This window comes from Platalea leucorodia (genome assembly GCF_965183815.1).
Source record: "Platalea leucorodia genome assembly, chromosome: 9".
NCBI lineage: Eukaryota > Metazoa > Chordata > Aves > Pelecaniformes > Threskiornithidae > Platalea > Platalea leucorodia.
In genome coordinates, this window is record NC_138831.1 from 1,493,954 (window position 1) to 1,517,217 (window position 23,264).

At 39.6% G+C, this 23,264-nt stretch overlaps 1 protein-coding gene across 6 annotated transcripts in view; it reads right to left on the reverse strand.

The window, feature by feature from the left end:
• The window catches only part of TASOR (transcription activation suppressor), a 36,279-nt gene extending 15,674 nt beyond the window's left edge, over positions 1–20,605 (reverse strand). For 4 of the 6 annotated variants that reach the window (XM_082321815.1, XM_082321814.1, XM_082321813.1 and 1 more), the window contains exons 1-13: positions 16,847–17,409; positions 9,264–9,409; positions 8,009–8,101; positions 6,983–7,055; positions 5,488–5,579; positions 4,979–5,137; positions 3,583–3,710; positions 2,874–2,905; positions 2,056–2,161; positions 1,556–1,659; positions 1,342–1,445; positions 1,032–1,104; positions 804–878 (exon numbers count right to left, since the gene is read on the reverse strand). In XM_082321815.1, the coding sequence (XP_082177941.1) occupies positions 804–878; positions 1,032–1,104; positions 1,342–1,445; positions 1,556–1,659; positions 2,056–2,161; positions 2,874–2,905; positions 3,583–3,710; positions 4,979–5,137; positions 5,488–5,579; positions 6,983–7,055; positions 8,009–8,101; positions 9,264–9,409; positions 16,847–17,237 (1,576 nt within the window). In that variant the 5' untranslated portion in view covers positions 17,238–17,409. Of the gene's footprint in view, positions 1–803; positions 879–1,031; positions 1,105–1,341; positions 1,446–1,555; positions 1,660–2,055; positions 2,162–2,873; positions 2,906–3,582; positions 3,711–4,978; positions 5,138–5,487; positions 5,580–6,982; positions 7,056–7,712; positions 7,756–8,008; positions 8,102–9,263; positions 9,410–16,846; positions 17,410–20,263 lie in introns of those variants that run through there. The other 2 variants (XM_082321817.1, XM_082321818.1) reach the window with 2 other exon arrangements.
• Positions 20,606–23,264: the final 2,659 nt, after the last annotated feature.

The following is a 23,264-nucleotide window of genomic DNA, read 5'->3' on the forward strand; positions in this document are numbered from 1 at the left end:
AGCTCACAAGTCTTTGAAATGTCACAGCAGCAAGAACGGGAGTATTTTTAAGGAACTAGAATGCACAGAATTTAAATGTCATCTTATATTGTACCTCCTCTCACCCAATCTAAGAATCTAGGAAGCTGCCAAGTCTTAGGACAAGAACTTCTTTCTAAAAGTGAAATGCCTGGAAAGAGCTATGTTTTGACAATATTGCTTCTAACTCACAGCAGGCCAAAAAGGACTGCATTCTGCTGCTAGTACTACTTATTGCAAATTTCAACTGTGAAAGATTAAAGTCTCATCTCAAAGCATGAAAGTTCTACTAAAGCCAAGTCCTTTCAGTCATCTTTTATTACCTGATTGTATCAATATCTTCTTTGCTCATTTACTCAGTTTTTGGTGCACATCCCAATGCAAAAAAAAAAATAATTACAGGTACATTAAAGACTTTCAGATGTTTTGTCCTTAATGTTTTGATGGTTAAAGAAAGCCCTCAAACCTCTGAAGTGGAATGTTATTACTAAAGCATAGATCTCTTGGAATACTGATGCTCAGTTCTACTAGAATCAAGAAATCAAGAAATTTGAACAAAGTTTTACTTTCTGAAATATGAACAAGCAAACCTAAAATATGTAGTGTGATAATTACTTCTGTGAAGAAATAAACACTTTTTGAACACCATCACCATGACCATAACCAACACAAACTGTTATTCCTAGTTTATGCTGACAGACTATAAGACTACAAAGTCTTCAACAGAATATAAACTACATTTAAATAAGGATGTACACAACACTCCCAACAGTGAACAAACTTACTTGAGCTCATTATACCTCTAGGTTCTGGAAACAGAAACAATGCATGTAGCATGCGGGGCCGTCCAGTTTGGTGGTCTAGAACACAAGAAAATAAAATCAGTTGAGAAGGAGCAGACCGCTATGCTTCAAGTGTATTCAAAAACACAATCCCCTAAAAAAACGCAAAACAAACAACCAAAAAAAACCCCCAAAACCAACTCAAAACCAAAAAACCCAGAGTACGCATACCATAAGGGGACATCATTTGCCAAGGAGAAAGAAGAAAAAGAAATCCTCTGTCCAGAAGTGGTTTCACAAGAACCTGTTTTCAAGCAAGAGAAGTACACCATTTCAAACAATCAAAGACATTTGCTCACTACGAATTCTCTTACTGTCTGTAAGCTAAATTCCACCATGGGTAGAGAAGTGCCCTGATACAATACGTAAGAATATACCAGCTAAGGAATTCCAGCAAGATCATGGATCTTGTAGTACGCCTCAATTACTAGTTAGGAAAATTATTTTTAAAAATGGGAATAGTCAAATGTGTTGCACTTACAAGTTTCTCTTTCTCTAGTTTTTGAAGTAAACCCTCCAAGTGACTACCAGAACGGGACTTCTCCACAACTTCATAAAGGCTACAGTACATGCCGTTCTTCAACACTGACATGATACAAGGGTAGAAAGAGAAGGTAAGAAAAACAGAAACAAAATTGTAGTTCAGAAAACTTTTTAAAATTCTGAATTTAAAAAATTAAGCTAGAACTATTTACCTTCTTTTGCTCCTAGGTAAGTTTCTTTATAGAACAACGCTGGTGAAATTTTTTTCTTCAATTGATCAATGCTCACAACTTTTTCAACCTCAAGCTTCTCAGGACTGGAGATGAAGGGTGGGGGGAGGGAGAAAAAAAAAAAAAAAAAAAGAGATCTCTTTTTTCCCCCCATAGTCCTACCCTCATTGACCAAATAAGAACTATCAAATACATGCTCTTAAAAATCAGTTCCTTGGACTATCGCGTGAGCCAGTACTGTTTTCTCCTGCAAAGGAGCGTGTGTCACTTCAAAGGGAAAAAAATGAAACAAACAAAATAGAGATGCTGACAGAGTTGTTTGCATGAACTAAAAGAAGCTCTGCACATGCACGACTCAAGTCTCGTCTGACACACTGAAAGCATCTAGGCAATGTGAATATATCCAAAATTCACCAGTCTCTATTGGAAAGAGTTTTAACACAACAATATTTTAAACTTATTCTTTAAATGGTAATACTCACAGCTTGCATGGAAGGAAAGGACATGCTGCTGATTTCAAGGAAGCGTGGCACAAAAGTTTGCCTTTATTCCAAAGCTGTCCTCTCCATAATGTATAGTTCGATTTATCTAAAGTAAGATGGAGAAAGAAAGACTAAGTGAAATCACTTGCTAGGTGGGACTGCAAGGAAATGGCAGTAAAGAGGCTGCTGAATCTCCAAAAGCAGTTTAGTGAAAATTTCATACTAATACCAGACCAGACAATAATATGTTAAATAGTAAGTTAAATGTAACAGAAAGGGTGTTTACAACCCTATCTTGTTTTGACCTGCTCTGAGCAGAGAAAAGAAGGTTGGTATGTTACCTGTACCTGTCTATATAAGCATGCCCTTGATGCCAACATCTGTGGAATGATATGCTCTTTCCTTACCTTAATTGTCAACCACTTTCATACATATTAATATTTTGCTTCAATAAGGTTCAAAAGAAAAGCAGGACAGAGAATCATATTATTTGAAGTGCCACTGAACAGCAGATTCAGGAACAAAAGATAAGTTCTTACTATGCTATAAGCAGAAAAGGAGGGGAAAAAAAGACTTCTGATTTTGTTCAGTTCTGGTTTGTTCTGGTAAAAGAAGATACACATTAAGGTGTCTGTTTGATCATCCAGTATCAGGAAGAGATGCCTGCAATCAGTATGGTACGGGATAAAACTTAGGTATACAGTCTGCATAACTAAGCAATCATTTTGGTTAAAGACAAATAAAACTACACGGGGAAAAAAGTCCAAAAGTCTTCCATGTCCGTATCATAAAAGCAATAAATTTCAATTCATTCTTACCTGTACTTCTATCTGTGTTGAAGCTGTTTGATCTAACAAAACAAAACAAAACAAAAAAAAAAGACAGAATGACTAGGCTGAGACAGAAACTTCTGGCTACTAAATTTTACATTAAGTATATTTTAGCAGTCCAAAAAAACATCAACACTGATAACTGGCTCTCTAACCTCAAGCTATCACTGCTGCAGTATCTTGTGCTATTTTAGACATCTCGATAACTATTTTTAGCACTACATAGTACAGTCCCTACATCTGGATACCTTCCTATCAGCACAGGTATCAGATTGTATCTGTGATCAACTACGCATTTAGATATTCTCTCCACAAGCGATAACACCAGTGAAGAGTTCAGTGACAAAGTATACAGAACATTTTTTCAGAATACCAACATTTTTATGTCTGTGAATTTCCTTAGTAAAGCAAAAAAAAAAAAATAAAAATCCACCACCACTTTATACAGGGATTCCACCTTGGCAGAAGGCGAGTAGGTGAAAAGAGCAGCAGAACTGCTTCCTACAGGGGTCAGCCTGCTGCATAAAACCCATTTTGTCACCTCTTGCTTTATATTAGAAGTATTTATTATGCTAAGTCCCTGTGACATGTCCATTCATTTCTGCACTGTTCATCTAAATCAATTCTAAGCTACTGCCAAGAGCTATGAATTCTTCATGCTGCATGCAGTCTTTCCAAAACTCATTTCGTAGCTTACCTTGATGGGGGCAAGAATTTTGGTACTTGCACCATTTCATCTTTGTAAGTAAATGAAACCACAGCGTAAGGACAAACATGTCTTGGTCTTCGCCTTATCTCATCAAAGCCATATTCATAAAAATAGTACTAGAAAAAGAAGGGAACACAATGTTAAATTAGAAGTCTGGTAAACCATGTTTTGCAAGTATACTAACAATCCAGTATAGAAAGGTGTACTCTGTTTCACAGGAATAGCTTACAAAATATACCTCATGATTAATTATTTAAAAAAACAAAGGGAGTTTGTTTGAAACCCATTATGCCAAACATTAACTGGTGTATATAAAACAAGTTATAAGTTACTATAATAAATCACATTTATGTTCCTTTTACCAACAGCCTGTTTCTTCAAAAGCTGATACCTAAAATAAGGAAGCTTTTAAATGCCTTTCTCATATGTACTTTATAACACTATCAATTCAGGTCATTTTTTCACCTTCTCCCTCCTTTATCAAACACTGACAGGATGGACACTAGTTCAGGAGCTCATCAAGAATGAGAAAAATAATTTTGCAACATTTATTTGAAAGTGTATTCTTGGTGAGGTAAGGGAAGATTAACAAAGAAAAAAATTTACTGAGGCAAGTAAATACTGCTATGAGTTTTGGAGTCCATCCTTAGTTCAGTCACAAAATTCTAATGTCAAAGAAAAATGTTAATTAAGGCAAGTTTGTAATGAGAAATGAAAACATACATTCATTTTCTAGCCATCTGATTCAGTGCCCAGCACTGATTTACAGAAGTCAAAAGAAGTTGCAACACTGAAGAGAATGCTTTCAAGTATCCTGAAATCTATGGACTTGATGGAATAATCCGACTGCAACAGATTACTGCAGTAACAGAGATGGAACAGCTGGAGGAACAGAAATGCCTGAAGCTGATTCCATTCTCTCCTCCCTCACCATCTCCAAACCTGAAAATTCGGTAAGGGAAACAAATGAAAGGGGGGGGGGAAGAGCTGTTCTTTCCTAGCCTTTTAGGAGTCTCACTTAATGCCCACTAGCCAGTTCTACTTCTACACTTCAAACTCCACACATGATCTCCTCTCCTCCCTCGTCTACATTCCAGTCCCCACGTACATCCTATTTCCTATTCCACCTACATCCTAATCTGAAGGAGATCATCTCCGTCAGGCCCAGGTATCCGTAAGGGAAACAGGAGAGGATGACATTTTGTTCTGTGATTTCTAATACAGGCATCTGTGGGCTACTGCTAAGCATACACCAGACTGCAGCTTTATAGCACATGGTCAGTATCTGTTATATCTTCAGTGATTTTTATCTCCATCATTTCAAAAGTTCTGTTTATAAAGTTCTTATATAAAAGAAGTTAATGCATGCTCAACTGTCCTCTACCTGAGTAAGTTCGTAGGCTCGATAAGCCAACAAGGAGGTTACTTTATTTGCATTCTTTGAAACATGACACTCATGCTTTGGTGTTGGATCTAATGCACTCTTTACTGTTGATTCCATTGCTTTCATACCGATGTGGTCATATATGCTTTTCATTTTTCCCTGTAATAAAGCAGAAGAATTGTAAGCATAAGCATTTTCCTGAAAACAGGCAAACTGCTTCAAGTACCAAAGGAAGTAAGAGCAGGGAAATTAAAACAGGCCATTAAAAAAAAGCCATTTATAGAAGTACATTATTTTCACACTTTCAAGGAAAACAAGACATTTTTGCCTTTTATAAAAATTTATTATGTTTTATTTAAGCTCAGTGTCAACATTGTATTTTAAACCTGGTAGAGTTCTAGTTTATCTATAAGCAGATAATTGCGTAAATGGAAGTTCAATAAGTTAGGTTAAAACCACCTTTATCAGTAAGCAATATAATCCTTCAAGAATAAGCAAGATAAATTTACCTTTATGATTTTAAAAACGATCACATCTCCAGTTGCTCCAGCTTCTAGAGGATTAGGCTGCAATAAATCAGCATACCTGGAGATATATACACCTGAGTATTAAAAAAAAAACAAAACAAAACACCACACATTATGCTGAATGTTAAAACGTTATTAGAAGTTTAAGAAGCATTACATGGGATTAAAGCTCAATGTATACCAAACAATCAAGATACAACAAGCTTTCTGGAACGTGATCAGAGAAAGGTGTAAGGGCATGTTCACAATTTGCCACTTCAAGATAGTGGAATAAATGTTTACTTGCACCAAGCGCAGTATGAAACACCACAGCAGAACATGGACACTAGCTCAGTTTGAAAGGAGCACACCCACATTACTGAAAGTGTTGTGACCGAGAGGACAAGCCCTGCCCAAAGGCTATACGGATACTGCTTTCAGGTGTTTTTTTTTAAACAGCTGAGGTCCTTCTGTACAATGTCGCATTGCACAATGTCGAGATAGGCAGTGAAGGTACGACTGAGAAATGAGGCAGGAAAACACTGGCATCCTCAGCAATCTTTCATTCTACACTTAACAAAAATACACTGTTTTGGAATCGTGAATTGACACTCAAATGGAAAGGTAAAATAATTTCTTGCTTTTCAACACTTCAACCGTAATTTCATAGATTTGAAGGCCTCAAACATACACTGTCATTTGTTGGTCTAGCTGACTACCTCAGACCAAATAACTGTAACTGAACTCAGGTACTCCGAAAAGCATTTGTTTTGCTTAGGTTCCTCTCATTCCAAGTCTGTATATAACTGCTTTGATAAACTGCTCCAGAACCTTTACTGGATAAAACAGTAAAACATTACATGCCCGTATACCTTTGTTCTCCCTGCCTCGCATCTGTTCTGCTCTCAACATTCACATTGGCACCTCTCTATCATGTTACTCTTATACACGATGACAAAATTATTTCTTCATTTTCTATCTGACAAGCTTTGCAAAAGGAACTTTGCATCTTGCACTTTCAAATCTCTTTCAACACCTTGTGACTTCCAAGTCTCCAATTTATCTATGCTCTTCTTGGATTTGTGGATTCAAGAACTTTAGTTTTATCTACATCAACTCTAAGCTGAGCTACTATTTCCATTACGTATTTCGGAATGCATATACATGCATTTATGTATATACAAACACAGAGAGGCACACAGCCATAGACTGCATTAGTTCTTTGCCTCTAAATTTTACTGGGAAGACATAATATGTTGGTTTGACGTAAGCCAAAAGGAGAACTGGGTCTTCCCTTTGGGAAAAGAATTTGAATGAACTAGTCAAAAACAGAGTCATGAAATAATGTTCTGATGTCAATCTACTTCGCTAAAAATACCTAGCTGTGATGTTCCTGCAGCAAGTGACAGAAAAAGGACTGAACGTTTACACAACAGCATCACATTATCTGCCAACTCATACTGAGTAATACCAGCACATATAATCAAAAGAGAGTTACCCATGGAAGGGCTGCCGAGAATTGTTATTTTGGAGTGGCCCACCTGCAGTCCCTTTTCGCATATGCTTTGGATCTGAAGAGAACAGACATTTTTTAAAGTAAGTCTATCAGGAAAGCCAGAATATGAACAGAACAAACAGTGAGAAACAACAATTACAGAATTTTGATTGAGCTAAAAAAAAAAAAAAACACCAAACCAAAACTAAACCCCCAAAAAACCCTTACAAACAAAACCACCCAGAGGTAAGACTAGACTGAATTGCTCCATCAACCGTTAAACTGCGCAAGTCGAACACTCAGTATGAAGCACTTACACAGACTCACACGTATCTTAAAAAAAACAGCCTCCCTATATCTTAAACCCAGTTTATGAACGTTACTTGCTTTTAATACACAAAACAGAAGTAAACCTGCCAAATGATTGAATACTTACAAAATCCTGGCTCTATAATAGCAGAGAAAGCACAGAAATTCCCTTTCCATCACTTTCATTAAAAACATATGCTCAAAGAAAAGACACAGGAGATAAGGTCCATTTTCTAATATTACAGGTTACCTTCTCCTTAAGGTAACCTCTTCTTGACTCAAAAAGAAAAAAAAAAATAAAAACACACACACACAAAAAAAACCCAAAAAACCAACTACACACCAAAAACCAACTGCAATGAAAACATGCAACATTCCTTTTCAATTAAAAAAAACCCCAAACACAAAACCAATAAACACTCACATGCCATCCAGAAAATCTAGCCTTTTATTTATAACACAGAGCCTAAAACAGAGAAGATACTTTACAGAGACATGTAAGTGGAGCACCTTAAACAGGAGAGAATAAAGGATTTAAACAGTGACATAATATGATATCTCTTTCCCATCCTCCTACACTTTCCAGTGCTGAATTTTGCAAAAATAACTTAGAGATTAGTAAGTGTGTCAATAAAAACACTCAGTTTAAAACAAAACAAAACAAAAACTCTTAATTGAAAAAGAAGAGAAAGCATTTTATATGCAGTTTTGTTTTCTTACCTCAGGTCGATCAACCATCAGAAATGCATAGGTTTCAGAAAGCTCTTTTTCTAGACGACCATCAAATTTCAGCTCTCTGCGTTTTTCTGTGAACTATTATTACAGAAATTCTTAACATGTGTAGACAGACTACTGCTGTCACATTCAAGTGTCAGTGTTCTAAGGCCCCATCTGTGTCAGCAGATCCAAGTGTACAAAAGATAGATAATTTGAATGAGACTATAGCATGCTAAAATTAAATTTCCAAAACATTATACCTATGGGAAATATCATTGGCTTAATCTGCCCAAAGATTTCTTTGTTTGTTTGGGTTTTTCTAAGGATGAGACACTCTTCAAACAAACCTCTGCAGTGATGTTTTAGTGTTATCTTTGTAGCATAACCATCTAGAAGCATCCAGCTCAATGCTTTCCATATCATCTCTGCAATTCCAGAAATAAGCCTTTTTCCCTTTTTAAGAGACAGACCATTCTCTCTTACGTTGTGCATGTACTTTTGCAGTTGCACCTCACTGCTACTGAGGTGGTTTTCATCAGTTGCAATACTCCTTAGCTGTAACCATGAACCGTGTTACAGTAGCAAAAAAAAAAAAAAAAAAAAGTTCAGAGTTTACCTTATAGTTTCAAGATAATAATTATAGCAAACCAGTTATATCTTCTGTTACTCCATTCATGAAACTTTTTGACACTGGGACTGAAAACTTATTTCACAGTTATGAAAGAAAGCCAAGGCTGGATTTGAGAGATACCAGATAAGGTACAGCAGAAGTGCTTCAACCAAGCTGCTCCACTTACTAGTTCAAGTAATCAACTCTTTTAGGTACTTCTTCTTGGAAAACAACAAAATTACAGAGACTATGGAAACTTAGTATCAGAAAAATATTTTAATCTTAAGTTTCACAGGAAGCATCAGGCCTTTCAAATAAGACACTATAACATCTTTCCAGGTTATTAAAAATACATAAAAATTTAAGAAAATTTTTGAAAACGAAAAATGCACAGAGACAAGTGGTGCCAAATATAATTTTTTCTTTTAGTCTTTTTTGAGTATCTGGCAGGCAAGATTTTATGTCTATGCAATAATAAACTTGCCTGAAAAATAGCTGCTTACATTTTTGGGGATGTGAGTTTGCAATTAAACATTAAGCACATAAGTAGAAAATAATCTCCAAGTCTTTGCCTCTAGACTCAGAAAAAACATTAAACTTCATTGGACTTGTACCTTATTCATAAAGAGAAGTCACAAATATACTCACTTCCTTTTCCAACAGTTCACTATGAACTAAGCTGGCTCTCTTGTAATTAAAATTGGACACTGAACTTGGTTCCAAGTACGACGAATGCAGAATCTTCACAACATCCTCAAATTCTCGAGAGCCTACAGCTACTGGCTGAAAGAGTGCTATAAAAGAGAAGAAATAAAACAATAAGCTCCAATACACGTCTGAAAAAATTCCAAAATTTTCCAGTTTGTTGACAGTTTATGCATAATGACAAATGGTTCATGATTCAATTTAGAATACAAAACACCTAAAATATTTGAAAAAAATGGAATTTAGGCTAGAAAGTTTAAGTTAAAGTTGTCTAGAATGATAGAATCTTTAAAAAAAAAATCATGTTTCTTTATGCTTTTTTAGTATTACTCAGAGGTTAATAAGGGAAGCAACTCAAATCTGAATTTACCCTTTGAAAACATCTGATATGGATTGCAACACACTGTAATTAAACTTTCAGAACTTTAATTAAACTAATTAGCTCTTTTAATTAAGAACCAGGAACAAATTGTTCTAATAAAAACCTCAACAACAGTTTCATAGCTTAACCTCTCTTTAGAACAGTTACGGGGTTTTTTGTTTGTTTGCTTATGCTAATTAGGCTGAATATGAATAAATTAAATACTGTCTTAAGGAGTCCAATAAGCTCCTATTATTAAAAAGCCACACTGCCTGTGTTATGCTTTATGATCTTATCCCTTAGGATAACTGCTTTAAAAGGAAAGCCGTTCATTTGTTGTTGTACAGCTTCACGTTCTGGCCAAACCTTTGCCTAAGTTCACACAGTGAAGCGTTCATCTCCCCGGGCTCCGTTACTCGTATTTGGGTACTGCAAGCGACAAAGTGATCAGAAGGGCAAGCCGAGAGTGGGCCAGCAGAGAACCTGAGTGCAGGTTTTGAGAGTAATATCTAGGAAAATAATACTTCTGAGGGAACTGAACTAGTTCAGTATGGCAAGGGTTTTTCTCCCCAGGGCAACTTCCAAAATACTCACAAGTAGTGCAGTATTTTTCTGGTATTTGCAAACTTCAGGCAGAAAATATTCCCAACAGATGTTTCTGACACTGCTTTTTCTCTTTCTGTAGGAGGGCCTGTTTTTCTCTACCAAAATAAACCCCCAAACCACCACCACCTGAAATCGCTAAAAGTTACAACAGTGAGGAATGAACTACAAAAGTACTAGTCTCACATAAAAGACAATCTACCATTATTCTAACAGCAAATTAAATTTAATTACATCTTGAGCGTGTATCTCCAACTTCATTAACTAATACGGTAGTAGATTTAAATAGTCATCTTTTCCTCACTTGCAGGAAATAGTTACTGCATTAGCCTCAATATAAAACAAATGTTCTAAATGAAAACTTTTGTGTTATCCAGTAAAAGCTGCATTTACACACACGCTTTATAACGTAATACCACATCTGCAAACTAAAGTAAAGCAACAATTCCAACACCAGCAACAATGAATGAGTCATTTTTTAGGAGTGGAAGTTATGAAAGTGATTAAGAAACTGTTCTTATATAACATCCTTTTTAGTAACAATGCATTCATTCTTGAAAGGCTGACAGCAATATGGGAGGGAAGATAATTGGAAGTGAATGAAATTCTCAACTTAGTATTACTGAGATTGAACGCACTTGTACTGAAGAGAGAAACACTTATTAGCAAAATGTAAAACAAGCCTACTGCAGATATACGCACGTTGGAAAAGCACCTCCTGTCCCACCCCATCCCCAAACGCCTCTCAGACCCTTCTGACAAGGAGTTATTAGACCCTAGTGTTGCAGTCCATGAGTTTCACATATTGCCTGCTCTTCTTCTGTCGAAAGGGACCCGTTAAGGCAGAAGGTTACCAACGCCAGCTGCTTCGCCCCGTTTCCCGTTTCCTTAACAGTGATTACTGTACCCCACCCCTTCTCCTTCCTTCCCCCTAGAAACACACGGCAAACCCAGCCTATTTCTTCCACCTTGAGTCCAGGCAAGTAGGAAACTCTACAGGACCAGCCAGAAAGCGTGACCACAAACTATACACAATGTCTTGCCTACTTCCTAGATGCACATTGTTACGACAATTAAGATCCTGTCATTCATTCGAATATTGTCAACCACGTTCCCATTCGTGTTTAAACATTTCCTGCTCTGTGGAAAGTTCTGACAAGCGAGCGGAGACAGAGCTGCCCAAGAACAGCAAGTGCCCCTGCTCTTCAGCTAGGGAGAACCTACATAAACTACTATACAATTCGCTCTCAACAGGTTTATTGAAGAGCTCTACCTAATGCCTTAAGTTATAGAATACAGCAAATTAGATTTTTTTCAAGATTGTTGTGGTTTTTTTCGTCGATTTCTTAAAAGTACGTTTTACTACTACTGTTACTTATCATTCAATAATATATATACTCTCTTGTACTTCACCAAATTTATACCCCAAGCAAGCATCATCTAAGTTCACCAGAGACCCTACTGAAGCTAGAAGAAAGGCTGTTGCTACCTTTGTAGTAAAGACAGATCAAAACTGAAATATTTTAAAGTACTTGGGTACAAAAGTCACTTTTGAGATTCCAATGTTTCAATTTCAGAACATACAGAACATTAAAACAAGACTGATTCCACCTAACGAATCACATCAGTCCAAGAACAAGACCTCACATCCACCTTTTAGTAGGAAAATGCTTAATAATCCAAAAACTTTACGGTAAAGGAAATTCTATTCCTTTGATGTGCACTGCCCACTCAATACAGAGTGAACAAGAACTGCAACTACACGTATAATCTTGCCTTAGTTTACTTCATGCATAAAGCAAGGGTGATCGGCTTCACGATCAGCCATTGACTGAGAAAAAAGGAACATCAATGAAGTCTGTTGAATGTATAATCCTTGCAGAACTAACACGCTACTTACGTTCTGAAGAGTACTTATAAACACCAAATTTTATCCTGTCTGCCTGACACCTTTCAATATGTAGTAGTGGCAGACAATCCACACTTGGTTTGAGAACCAGGCAGCACCCACTAAGCATTTCTTCTTCAGGGGCAGCCTGCTAGTTTTCTATCTATTGCGTTCTGAGTGGCCCAATGATGGATGGAGCAAGGAAAATCTGGCAAACTGACTGCAGGACAGCATTGTAATGATAAAGTAAAAAAATAAGTCACTTAGCTTTGAATTTCAGATAAATTACCATATGCAACAGTCACAAAGTTTAAGAGTGCACAGCATAAGCTTTTTTTTTTTCCCTTGTTCGAGTCCGACTCTTCAAACACACTAATCATATGCTTCATGACAGGCTCAAATCCACTTTCACAGTTCTTCCAGAACTCGAGGCACTGCAGGCTTCAGGTTCCTACTAAAGCCTGAAATATTACCTCGTGCGGTAACTAGCAAGGCAACACTTTTCAATGTGTCGTCTAAGCATTGGTGCTGAAGGGCAGCTATTTTCTGAAAGGTTAAGGTCACTATAGAAGGGCCTGTACCTCACTTAACAAAGGAGTTCAGAAGAAAAACTGGAAAGTACTAAACTAGAGCTTCTACAGCAGTCACCAAATCCTATGTTTACAGGTAAAGGATGAGATTCTTAAGCTTATCTCCAGTCCTACATCACTTCAAAGACCAGTAGTGGGAGCATATATGTCTTTCAGGCTCACTATACAAACCTGATGTGGGTAATGCTGCACTTTTATTGGACCCATGTAAATTAAACAGTGATTTATGCAAGGACTAACTTGCACTATCCTTATAATACATACAAATCAACTATTGTGGGTTTTGCTGGCTTGTTCTGCAGAAGTAAAATAAGTAAATAAATACTGGTTTTGTTTAGTTTCTACCCAGTGTATTGGAACATATATAAGTATTTTCAGGTGGAAACTAAGATGAGCTAACATAGTACCTAGTCTAGGGACAGACATTAGACTGGATGTTCGGATGCATGTCATTCCCTAGAGGCTTTAAGTTTCTCTTTCCCAGCTGTCCAATGCTTCAACTTGAGAAAACGGAATTTGAAGTTAGTGGGTTTGTGTTGTTTTGTTTTTTTCCTTTTGTTTTTAAGTCAGACTGTGAAGAAGGGGAAGACAAGAGACATTCTCTTTAAGGAATCCTGAACTAACTGTCAAGTGAAGATAAGTAAATTACTTATTTTATTATCAGATGAGTTAGCAGAATGCTAGCACTCTTCACAAACAGGCATCCCTGTTACAAAAACTCTATTGAGAAGCATCATTTTCTTTAAGACTTCATTTTTTAAGACTAACGCCAAAAATCTGTGGTGCTAATGAACCATAATGTTGTTACTTAGGTGATTTTTTTCGGCCCAAAATGCCTTTTGCTCTCAAAAGGTCCAAGTAGTTATCAAGTTCAACGATTGCTTAATGAAGTCCCCATGTAGAAACAGCAAGTGGTAAATAGCAGATACACATCTCTACCAAAGATATGGAAAATTAGAAGACAAAAGGCAAGGCAAAATGAAACATCAAATACTATTAAGTAGAAAAAGGACAACCTAGACCTCCAAGCAAGTACTACTAAGATTTTCATGGACAAAAGCAAGACCTTTTCCCCCCCGACTCAACCAGAGAAAGAGCAGTCATTTGTTAACTTGGTAGTCTACAGAAACAAGCGTCCATCCTTTACCAACGAGCAACCCCTTAAGTCACTGGTTGCTACTTGAGCATGGTTTTTTGGAATTGCCTTTTGGTATCAGGACCACTCATAGAGTTCAGCAAGTCAAAAAATGCCCTTCCAGCGCTCAATCTTGAAAATTTGTTTTCCTCACCCTATTAAACAAGGATCTTTGAAGTTTCAGACAGACTTGGACACCTGAGATGATGTGACAATCAAATTAGAAGAGACCATGACAACTGGCTATAGTACTAAGATGCAAAAAGGAGATAAGCTGCTCAAGAGAGAACACTGTTACTAAACTGTATGTACCAAGAAAACAGAAACTTTCAAGACAGTTTTAAGGAGGAAAACAAATGCACGCACACATTAAAAAAAAAAAAAAAAAAAAAAAATCTCACAGCCACCCTTTCTTACAGTTTCGTTTCCCTGAATTCTTCCACTAGGAAAAAAAGAAAGGAAGTCAGAAGAAAGATTTTCTGTGACAGCTAACCACAGGTAGTTTTAAGAAGTATGTTTCTTCCAGATGCATTTCTCCACAGTAACAAGGTTCTTTCTGTTGACTTTCAGTCCCTCATTAGTCTCCAAATAGAAGTGGAAATAAATTTCAGAAAGGCTAAATAAGCAGCCAAATCCTAAGTTTTCGAAGTTTTTCCCCTTACATTTTTGTTTTGCAGATTCAATTTTTAATTACTTCATAATCAAAAACTTTTCCCAAAACACATTTTGGTGCTTAAAAAAAGAAGAAAAACAAGATACCAAAAAAAAATAACCCCGCCCAAATAACAAAGTCATCCCGTACAGATTTTACAGTTTGTACACTACAGATTAGTCTTCATAATCAAGACAGCAGGTATCTCTCATGATGGTATGTCCAGCAATAAAATGGAAGTTTAAAAAGCAAAACAAGGACAATTCCAATACAAGGAAGGATGGAGGAAGCGTCCGCATGTATTGTTTCACGCTGGAATTTAGAATCTAGCTGAGAGAGCTCTTTTGAGAGGAACACATGCTATTCTGCTTATTTTGCAATTTAACATGATGTATTTGAACACTGATACTAAGCATGTTGTAAACGTATGCCACTACAACGTCAGATGATCAACAAATTGCTAGTTTTCTAGTTTAGTTCCAGAACTGATTTAATTGCCTCATTTCTCAAATGCCAATACCAATTCCAATAGCAATTTGGTTGTCCTCAGCGATCGTGTTGGCAGTTTTTATGCTAGCCCACTTTTGTTAGTCTTGCCTACCACATGCTCCCTCAAAGCTTTGTGTTAGGGTATCACATGGTGCAAGACCAACCATCAGCAACCATAAGCAACTATAAGATTACAACGACCATGAACAGAATGGAGAAAGGTCTGTTTTGGGAATTCTGGAAACCGTAAGTCGCCAGTATGATTAAAATGTCCAAGAAGCATCTTGTAAGCTGAAGCGAAGAAGAAAGAAAAAAGAAAAAAAAAAAAAAAAGACAAGTACACTAAAAAGCAAGCCCTTAAGAAGGGGTCACATGACCTTGAGACTAGCAAGTGAATTTTGGAAGTAGGGCAAGAATGGCTTCCCCTTCTACCCTAGAAGCCACAGAAGCCTGATGTTTGAACTACATACTCTAAAACTTTTACACACTGTAAGAGATGGTTCTGCATAGGCAAATGATGAATTAGATGACCCAAAAAGGTATTTTGCAGGTTTTCATTCACATCGGAACCAAATGGTAGAAAGAAACTTCAAATGTCTGTAGTTAAGTACTAAACATTTCTGAGATACCTTTAAAGGTATTCAAATGTAACCACACTTGGGTCTGACATATGGAAGTGCAAGAAGCACCACGTTTTATCCAGACATTTTTCTGTCAGATGAATAAGAGACTTTTTTTTTTCCTCCAAATCAACCCAGTCCTTTTTACAATGAATCTCTGCCAGAGTCGTATCCCCCCTCAGGGGGTGGCAATGGGAAAGGGAAGAAAAGGAAAAAAGGGACGTTACTGCCAAAAATGGAAGGAGGGAAAGGGAAAGACTGGATAATGAAATAAACCTACCTTCCATCTCTTCCTTACAGAAGAAAGCATTTCAAGAAGTTAGATGTTAGACTCTTCTCTGAAGAACTAGAGGCCTATGCGAACGGGTATTTCTGTGATACGTACTACGTTACTGACTCCGTGTTGCAAAAGGTCAAGAACTGAGATAAGTTTCAGGGAGAGAATAAGACATGTCTTCAATGCCACTTAACAAAATCAAAGATAAGCAGAAGCCAATGGAGTCTCACGAAAAGCAAGAAACACCACAGGCTTTTAGAGGAAGAGTTACTCGAAAACCAAAAAACAAACCCTGGATGCTTGGAAGAGGAACACTTCCAAGGCGACGCACGTGAACGTGGGATGCTTGCTTCCTCCCTGCAAGTAAGGAACTTTGACTAGATAAGAACAGTCTTCTGCGTATCATCGAAGCACAACTCTGCTCAGCGTTTGCTAGTCCTCCCTAAACAGGACTACACCCCCCTCCTGCAGCGAGGAGGTCAGGGGGAAGAGAAAAGTGAACCATCTTCTCTGCGTGTCCATGTCCCAGAGAACCATCTTCTCTGCATGCGACTGCATCTCCAGAAGCAGAGCCAGGATCAACACTCAAGCCCACCCTGATCACATCCAGCTTTTCCGTCCTCTTAAAGCAACGGTCTGAAATTCATCATGTTTTGTTTTTTTTTCTCCTCCTTGTGACAAAATAAAAACGAAAGAGAAAAGAGGGAGGGGTAGGGAGAGGAAAGAATGTAAAGGCTTCTCTGGCACTAAAAATCTCATCCCCAGCAGCCTCGCTAGTCCGAGCCATGCCACAGCCTCCTCCACACCCGCAGGATTTTGCATGCAGTTGTGTGAGGTGCATAAAGAGCCTGCCTAATGAATAAGATGAAGAGGGGAGTGAGGGAGAGAAGGGAGGGATAGGGAAGAACAACCTTTCTTTTCTCTGCTCTTCCTGGGGATCTGAAAGTTCCTCCTAACAGGCAGGTCTTCTGGGGGCTTAGGGAGAGGGGGAGGCCCCCCCAGCACACCGCTGGGCGGCGGCTGCTGCTGCTGTTGTTCGTTTGCCGTTGAGATGCTGCTCCTGCGCTGGCTGCTGCTAGTGATGCTGAGGTTTGGGGGGACCTTGTCCTCTGCAGCAACAGCAGCCACCAGCAGCGCCTCCCCAGTGCTACTGCTCTCAGAGCGTCCGCCATTTTGTGTGGTGTCCTCAGCGGCTCCTGCTCTATTACTCTCCACCCCGAGGAGGCCCGCGCTGGTCTTCTCCGTCCGCTGATGCTGCTCCGGCTCCATCACGCCACCACGGGGGATCACGGCATCCGCCATTCGCTCCTATCGCCGAGAAGCGAGCGCGATAGCCCGCGCCTCTTCTTCCTCCCCCACCGCACTACCCCTTGCCGGCGCCATGCACCGCCCGCCGCCGCGACTGCTCCCCCTCCGTCCGCTCGCTTTATGGCAGCCCCGCCGCCCCCTCCCCGCGCTCTAACATGGCGGCCGCGCACAGGGCGGGGGCGGGGCCGGAGCAGCCCGGCTCAGCCAATCCGCTCGCGCCGCAAGCTATAAAGAGAGGGGCCGGGGGGGGGGGGGCGCCGCCGCCTCCGCCAGGGCCCCGCCGCGGCGGTTAACGGGGCGGCGGCCCCCGCCGCCGGCCGGGCGCGGCCCCCAGAGAGGCCCCTGCGGCCCGCGGCCTGCCAGGACGGGGCGGAAGAGGCAGCTCGCTCGCGTCCCGCTTCCCCCCTACCAGCGGTGTGGGCGCGGGGAACGGGCGGGCCCCTTCCTCCGGCCGCGGGGGGAGCCCGAAGCGAGGCCCCGGCGTGGGCGAGGGGAGCGCTGGGCGCGGCGGGCGCCGCTGGGCGCGGGCGGGGCCGGCAGCACTCGCTCGCAGCAAGGGCACATGCCTCGCCGCAGGGCGAGCGGCGGCGGGGCGCCCCGCGGTGCCCTGAGGGGCAGGCGGGGCTGCAGTCGGCTCAGCAGAGCCGCCCTCCTCCAGGCCCGGAGCCCAGGCCGCGCCGGTGGCGCCCCGCGGCTTGGCCTCCCCGCGCCTGGGCGGGGCAGCCCGGCTGCTCTCGCTTCTTCCTCTCGAATGTAAAGGTGTTGTCAAGACATTGGCCAGAATGACAAAATTTCCCCTTTGAAGAATAAAAATAAATTATTAATCATGAAGGACAGGCAAAAGTCTTACTATACTTTAACAGAATTCGTGGATGGTCTCATGATGAATTAGAGCAGCAGCAAATCGCCTTTCCTCCCCCCGCCCGTAACATCTTCCCCTCTTGGATGGGGGGGTACAAACACCGACAAACCTTTTCTGGCTGTGCGCTATTTAGTGTAAGGAGTAATTCCAATTAAAACAGCAACGACAGCTTTGTACAAAGACAGTATAAGAGATACAGTTCCTACTGAATCGGTTAAAAATACGAACGCTATGGTTTCTTACACTTTTGGGGGACAGAATCTTAAACTGCAGAGACTTACGTGTTTAATTGTATAACTTCATTGAATTTAATCCTCTTGTGTTTAATCGAGTGCATGTACGTGCCCTTCTAGGATCGTGACAAAAGACAGATTCTATAGTAAGGGCACTTCAGTGACAACAGCTATTGGTGATCCATGGCTTGTAAAACGACAAATTGCAAGCAAGCTTCAACAAGAAAAAACTGCATGTGCGAGTAAATGAACTATTTGACCTTTTTCAAAAATAAAACAACTATAATGTCTCAGCAGTAGGATAAAGAATTACAGATTAACTGAATGTGACATAATCCATTATTCATATACCAAAGAGTACCATTTTTTTCAAATGGAGTGAAACCGAATGCTATAAATGGTTTTGGTGCTATTGAAGCTAAGTCAGAGACTGTTTTTCCAGCAGATTTGCTGCGGAAACTAATGAGGTAGTATGCTGGGATGGTTTTGTGCAACACGTTTTTTTCTTTAAGTGCCAGAGCTGAATAATAACGTGAAGCTGTTACAAGTTTTGTTTACCTACAAAGAAAACATAATGCTGCATTTATGGAGATAGCAGAACATGGAAAGGTGCTAACTTAAATTACTTCTCTGTCACAAGATCATTGTTCAGTCTGTTCTGTATTCTGTAATTAAAAGAATAATGAGAGTGCATTTACTCCTTGTGATCATGGATGTAAATCAGCTTTTAAGGAAAATCAAGGCTTTAAATATAATGCCCATTAACAGGTATTTCAAAACAATAAGTACTGAAATTCCAGCACATCTACACCGTTGTTAGGTATTCACAGATGAGCTTTGTTAGATTCCTCCGCAGTACGGTAAGGCATCGCTACCTCACGTTGTCCGTCCGACACCCGTACTGGAGGCCGCTATGGGATCGGAAGGTGAACATTGATTCACCTCTGCCACCCCTGCTGCAAGGCTTATGACTTCTGGTAAAAGAAGGGTGTGAGTATGTGGAACCCAACTCAGCTGAATGATTTCAGGGAATTATTGATAGGGAGTAGAATGAAGATCATCACAGAGCATTAAAATGGTTAACTGCCTGATTTTAAAAACCCATAGTGTCTATCACTTTGGAGCTCAACAGGTCAGACAGCTTCTTGCTATGGCGGGAAAAAGCAAAACATCACCGCTTCTCTGCTCATCATCAGCGTCAAATCTACTGTGCCCTCTCAGTCCGATACTTCCCTGAAGAGGCAAAGTAATTCATGGGTTTGAAATCACGTATCTATAATTTCACTTGTAGAAATTGCAAACAATGTTGTCTAAGGAATACTCACCTATAGAGTTTTCTGCATCTGCCATGTGCTTACTTGGTAGTTGTCAGTTCAGAGTCATTGCCACGTTAGTTACCCAACGCGTGAGGTTGAACTCTTTGCTGTGTAAGTTATCAGCAGTCACAAGTGCAGTAGCTGCATAACTCAGAGTGAAGCCACGCTGATATTTTACATTTGAAATACAATGGTGAAATTTTAGCTCTTTTACTAAGGATAGCAAAGATCTTTCTTTGGCACCTGTAAGGAATGCACTAAATTGAAAAGTGCCTGCTGAAAATAAGCCACTCTTGCAGTACCTAAGAAATACGAGTACTGGATGTTTAGTTTTACAAGTAACTAGCAAAACATTAAAAGCCTATAATTTGTTTTCTTTGTTAAAAGTATACTAGTGCTGTAGCTGTCGAACAAATGCATATATTCATTAGTTACTTATACAAATTATCTTAAATCCTGATAACTGCAGCTTATTACCATCTCAAAAGCAGCTACTGAGCTTAAATGCGAAGTTTTTCCTATGCAAGGAACAAATATTTTAACCTAGCCCTTTTATTTTACTGATCTCTTTTTAGATTACCTGTAAGTTAGAAAATGTAAGTAACTTACCAACTCACAAATGGTCTGGTGCTAACAGTAGCCTCCAGGGTGTTAAAAGAAGATAAGCTAATAATTATTAGTTTCTTCTTCGGGGAGCGTGCTGGTTTTGGCTGGGGTAGAGTTAATTTTCTTCACACAGCTAATGTGGGGCTGTGTTTTGGAGTTGTGCTGGGAACAGCGTTGATAACGCAGGGATGTTTCAGTCCTTGCTGAGCAGCGCTTGCACAGAGTCAAGGCCTTTTCTGCCTGCCCCGCCCCAGCAGCGAGCAGGCTGGGGCACAGGGAGCTGGGAGGGGACACGGCCGGGACAGCTGCCCCCAGCTGCCCCAGGGATATTATATCCCACACCGCAGGGCGTCATGCGCAGCGTATAAAGCTGGGGGGAGGAGGAGGAAGGGGGGACGTTCGGAGGGATGGCGTTTGTCTTCCCAAGTCACCGTTACGCGTGATGGAGCCCTGCTTTCCTGGAGCTGGCTGAGCACCTGCCTGCAGAGGGGAAGCATTGAATTAATTCCTTGGTTTGTTTTGCTTTGCTTGCACGCACGGCTCTTGCTTTCCCTATTAAACCGTCCTTATCTCAGCCCACGAGTTCTCTCACTCTTACCCTTCCGATTCCCTCTCCCATCCCAGCGGGGGGAGCGAGCAAGCAGCTGGGTGGGGCTCAGTTGCCGGCTGGGGTTAAACCACGACAGGGAGCCAGCCAAGTTTAAGTAGGGTAATTAGTATCTATAACTACAATTTACATAAATTACAGAAACCTAACACCAAACATTTATCTAATTGCAGAAACACAGTGTTCAATTATCCAGAGGTAATAAAACCCACAAATGTAGTGTTCAACGTATGGATAAATTAAGACTGTCTCCCTGAGAATTTCATGTCCTGCCTCTGCGAGGATTCAGTGGTGGTAAAGAGAATATTACAGATGAGTTGATATGAGAATAATTTTGCTGTGCTTTACCTCATTCAAATAGAATTTCCACATACAAGAAAAAAACCGGAAATACCAATCTGGTGTTATTTAAGTCTGTGTTGATCCATTATGCATCTCCAAGCATGTCAACCTGTTTTTACTAAGTCTGAATTGGCAAAGCTGTTAAAATCGCTCCCAGGCTGTGTACATCTTCAATATACAACTAGTTCAGCTGACTGGTGTTTGGATTTGATGCTATCTGGCTTGCCTGCGTTCACAAATGAGCAGTAATGCTACAGAGCTAAGTTGGTGTCCTCGCTCTCATTTTACACATACTCTGATGTAACTTCTGGGAACATATCTAACGATTCTTTTGTGCTGCATCAATCTAAACTATTGTATGAAAGACTAGAAAAATGGTGTTGTTTTGCCTGGAAGGGAGAGGATAAATCATAAAATAATAATAAATAATAGCAGTTATCAAATACGGAAAATGCTGTTGCAGAGGAGGAGATATTCTCTAGGTCCTTGGTGACTGGGATGAGGTTTAAATTGTATCAACTTAAACCCCAGAAATGGGTTCACATTTATTTAATGTAGGTCCTTCCAACCATATTGTCTAGTCTCATTCCACAAGAATTACTAAAAAAATGTACCTATGCTTTGGGCAGGGTGAAAGAATTTTCAAAAGAAAATTAGGTCTTCCAGTAGCCATTAAGTTAATATGTATAGATATAGTAAGTATATGTGTTTTTTTTTCTTTAGGAAAACATAATTTTAGCATGTATACATATATACATGACATTTATTTCCTTGCTTGTTTGAATTATCATAGCTCTATTGACATACTGTTCACATTAGATGAAGACCTATCCACAGTGAGTAACCATATGACAGTAAGATTTCAAAGACTTCAGAAGAAACATCGAGTCTGAATTGCTTGTCTTCACTGTATTCCAGTAACTGGAATGGAGCCACTTTGTATGGATCAACTATAGAGCCATTCCAATAAATTCAACAAGCACTAAAGAAACAACGACCAAAAAAAGGCAACAAGGTGGGGAAACTACTGTCTACTGAAGTTACCCTATAACTGTGAGAAGTATGCTCACAACCACTTTCTCTCACAACGAATACTGGAAAATATGCTGAAGTATATGTTTACAATGTATTTAGATGTGTTCAATAACGAGAAATATAAACATCGTAAGCGTGTATCATAACAAATGCAAGCAATGTATGAAGAAGTCTTGCTCATTTACCAAACAACATCCAAAGATGTTTTCCTAACGTACCACTTGCTTTAAAAAGGTACGTCTTTGCAGTTGTACAAAATTGTTTTATGTATTAATTAACATAAGACTGGGAGAGATCATCACAAAAATTACTAAGTACTACTTGATAAATGATGCAACAATTCTGGATCGCTGTACTGTTATAAATCTTAAATCCTGTGATAGATATAGGTAGCAAGAATCCCAGTTCTCAAAACAAAGGTTCAGTGAAAAATCACCACAGGAGGAGATTAGCTGAATACTCTGAAGTAAAAAAAGGTTATAAAATCTGTCACCTTATTGTCTTTCTAGTTTCTGGTTTCTGATATTTGCCAAGCATTCAACCACGGCTCCCTGGCTTGCACCAAGTGGTTTCCCACCCAAGTACAAAGCAGCTGCAGATCCCTTTGATTCTGAAATCAGATGATACGTAATGCATTAGTAATACAGATTTAGACCAGATTTATAGCTCCCAAATAAAGGACGTTTATAAGGGAGGGTTGCATAAGGCTCCATGCTCAAGGAACAAACTTGGGTGCTTGCTCCAGACATTACCTCAGTATTCTTCTACGAAAGCATCCTGGTTTCGGCTGGGATAGAGTTAATTTTCTTCTTTTTAGAAATACAAAATATTATTTCATCTGAGCATACTGTTTCAGTTTAATTTAAATAACCAGAAATTACTATTTTACTTTCCAGAAATTACTCTAGCGATGCAGAACATACCTCATTTATTCAAATGTTTAAGTGCTAATTTTCAGCACGGGTATTCATGCTGACTAAATTTTAGGTGCCAAGAGATCAAAGATAGGAGAACTGTATA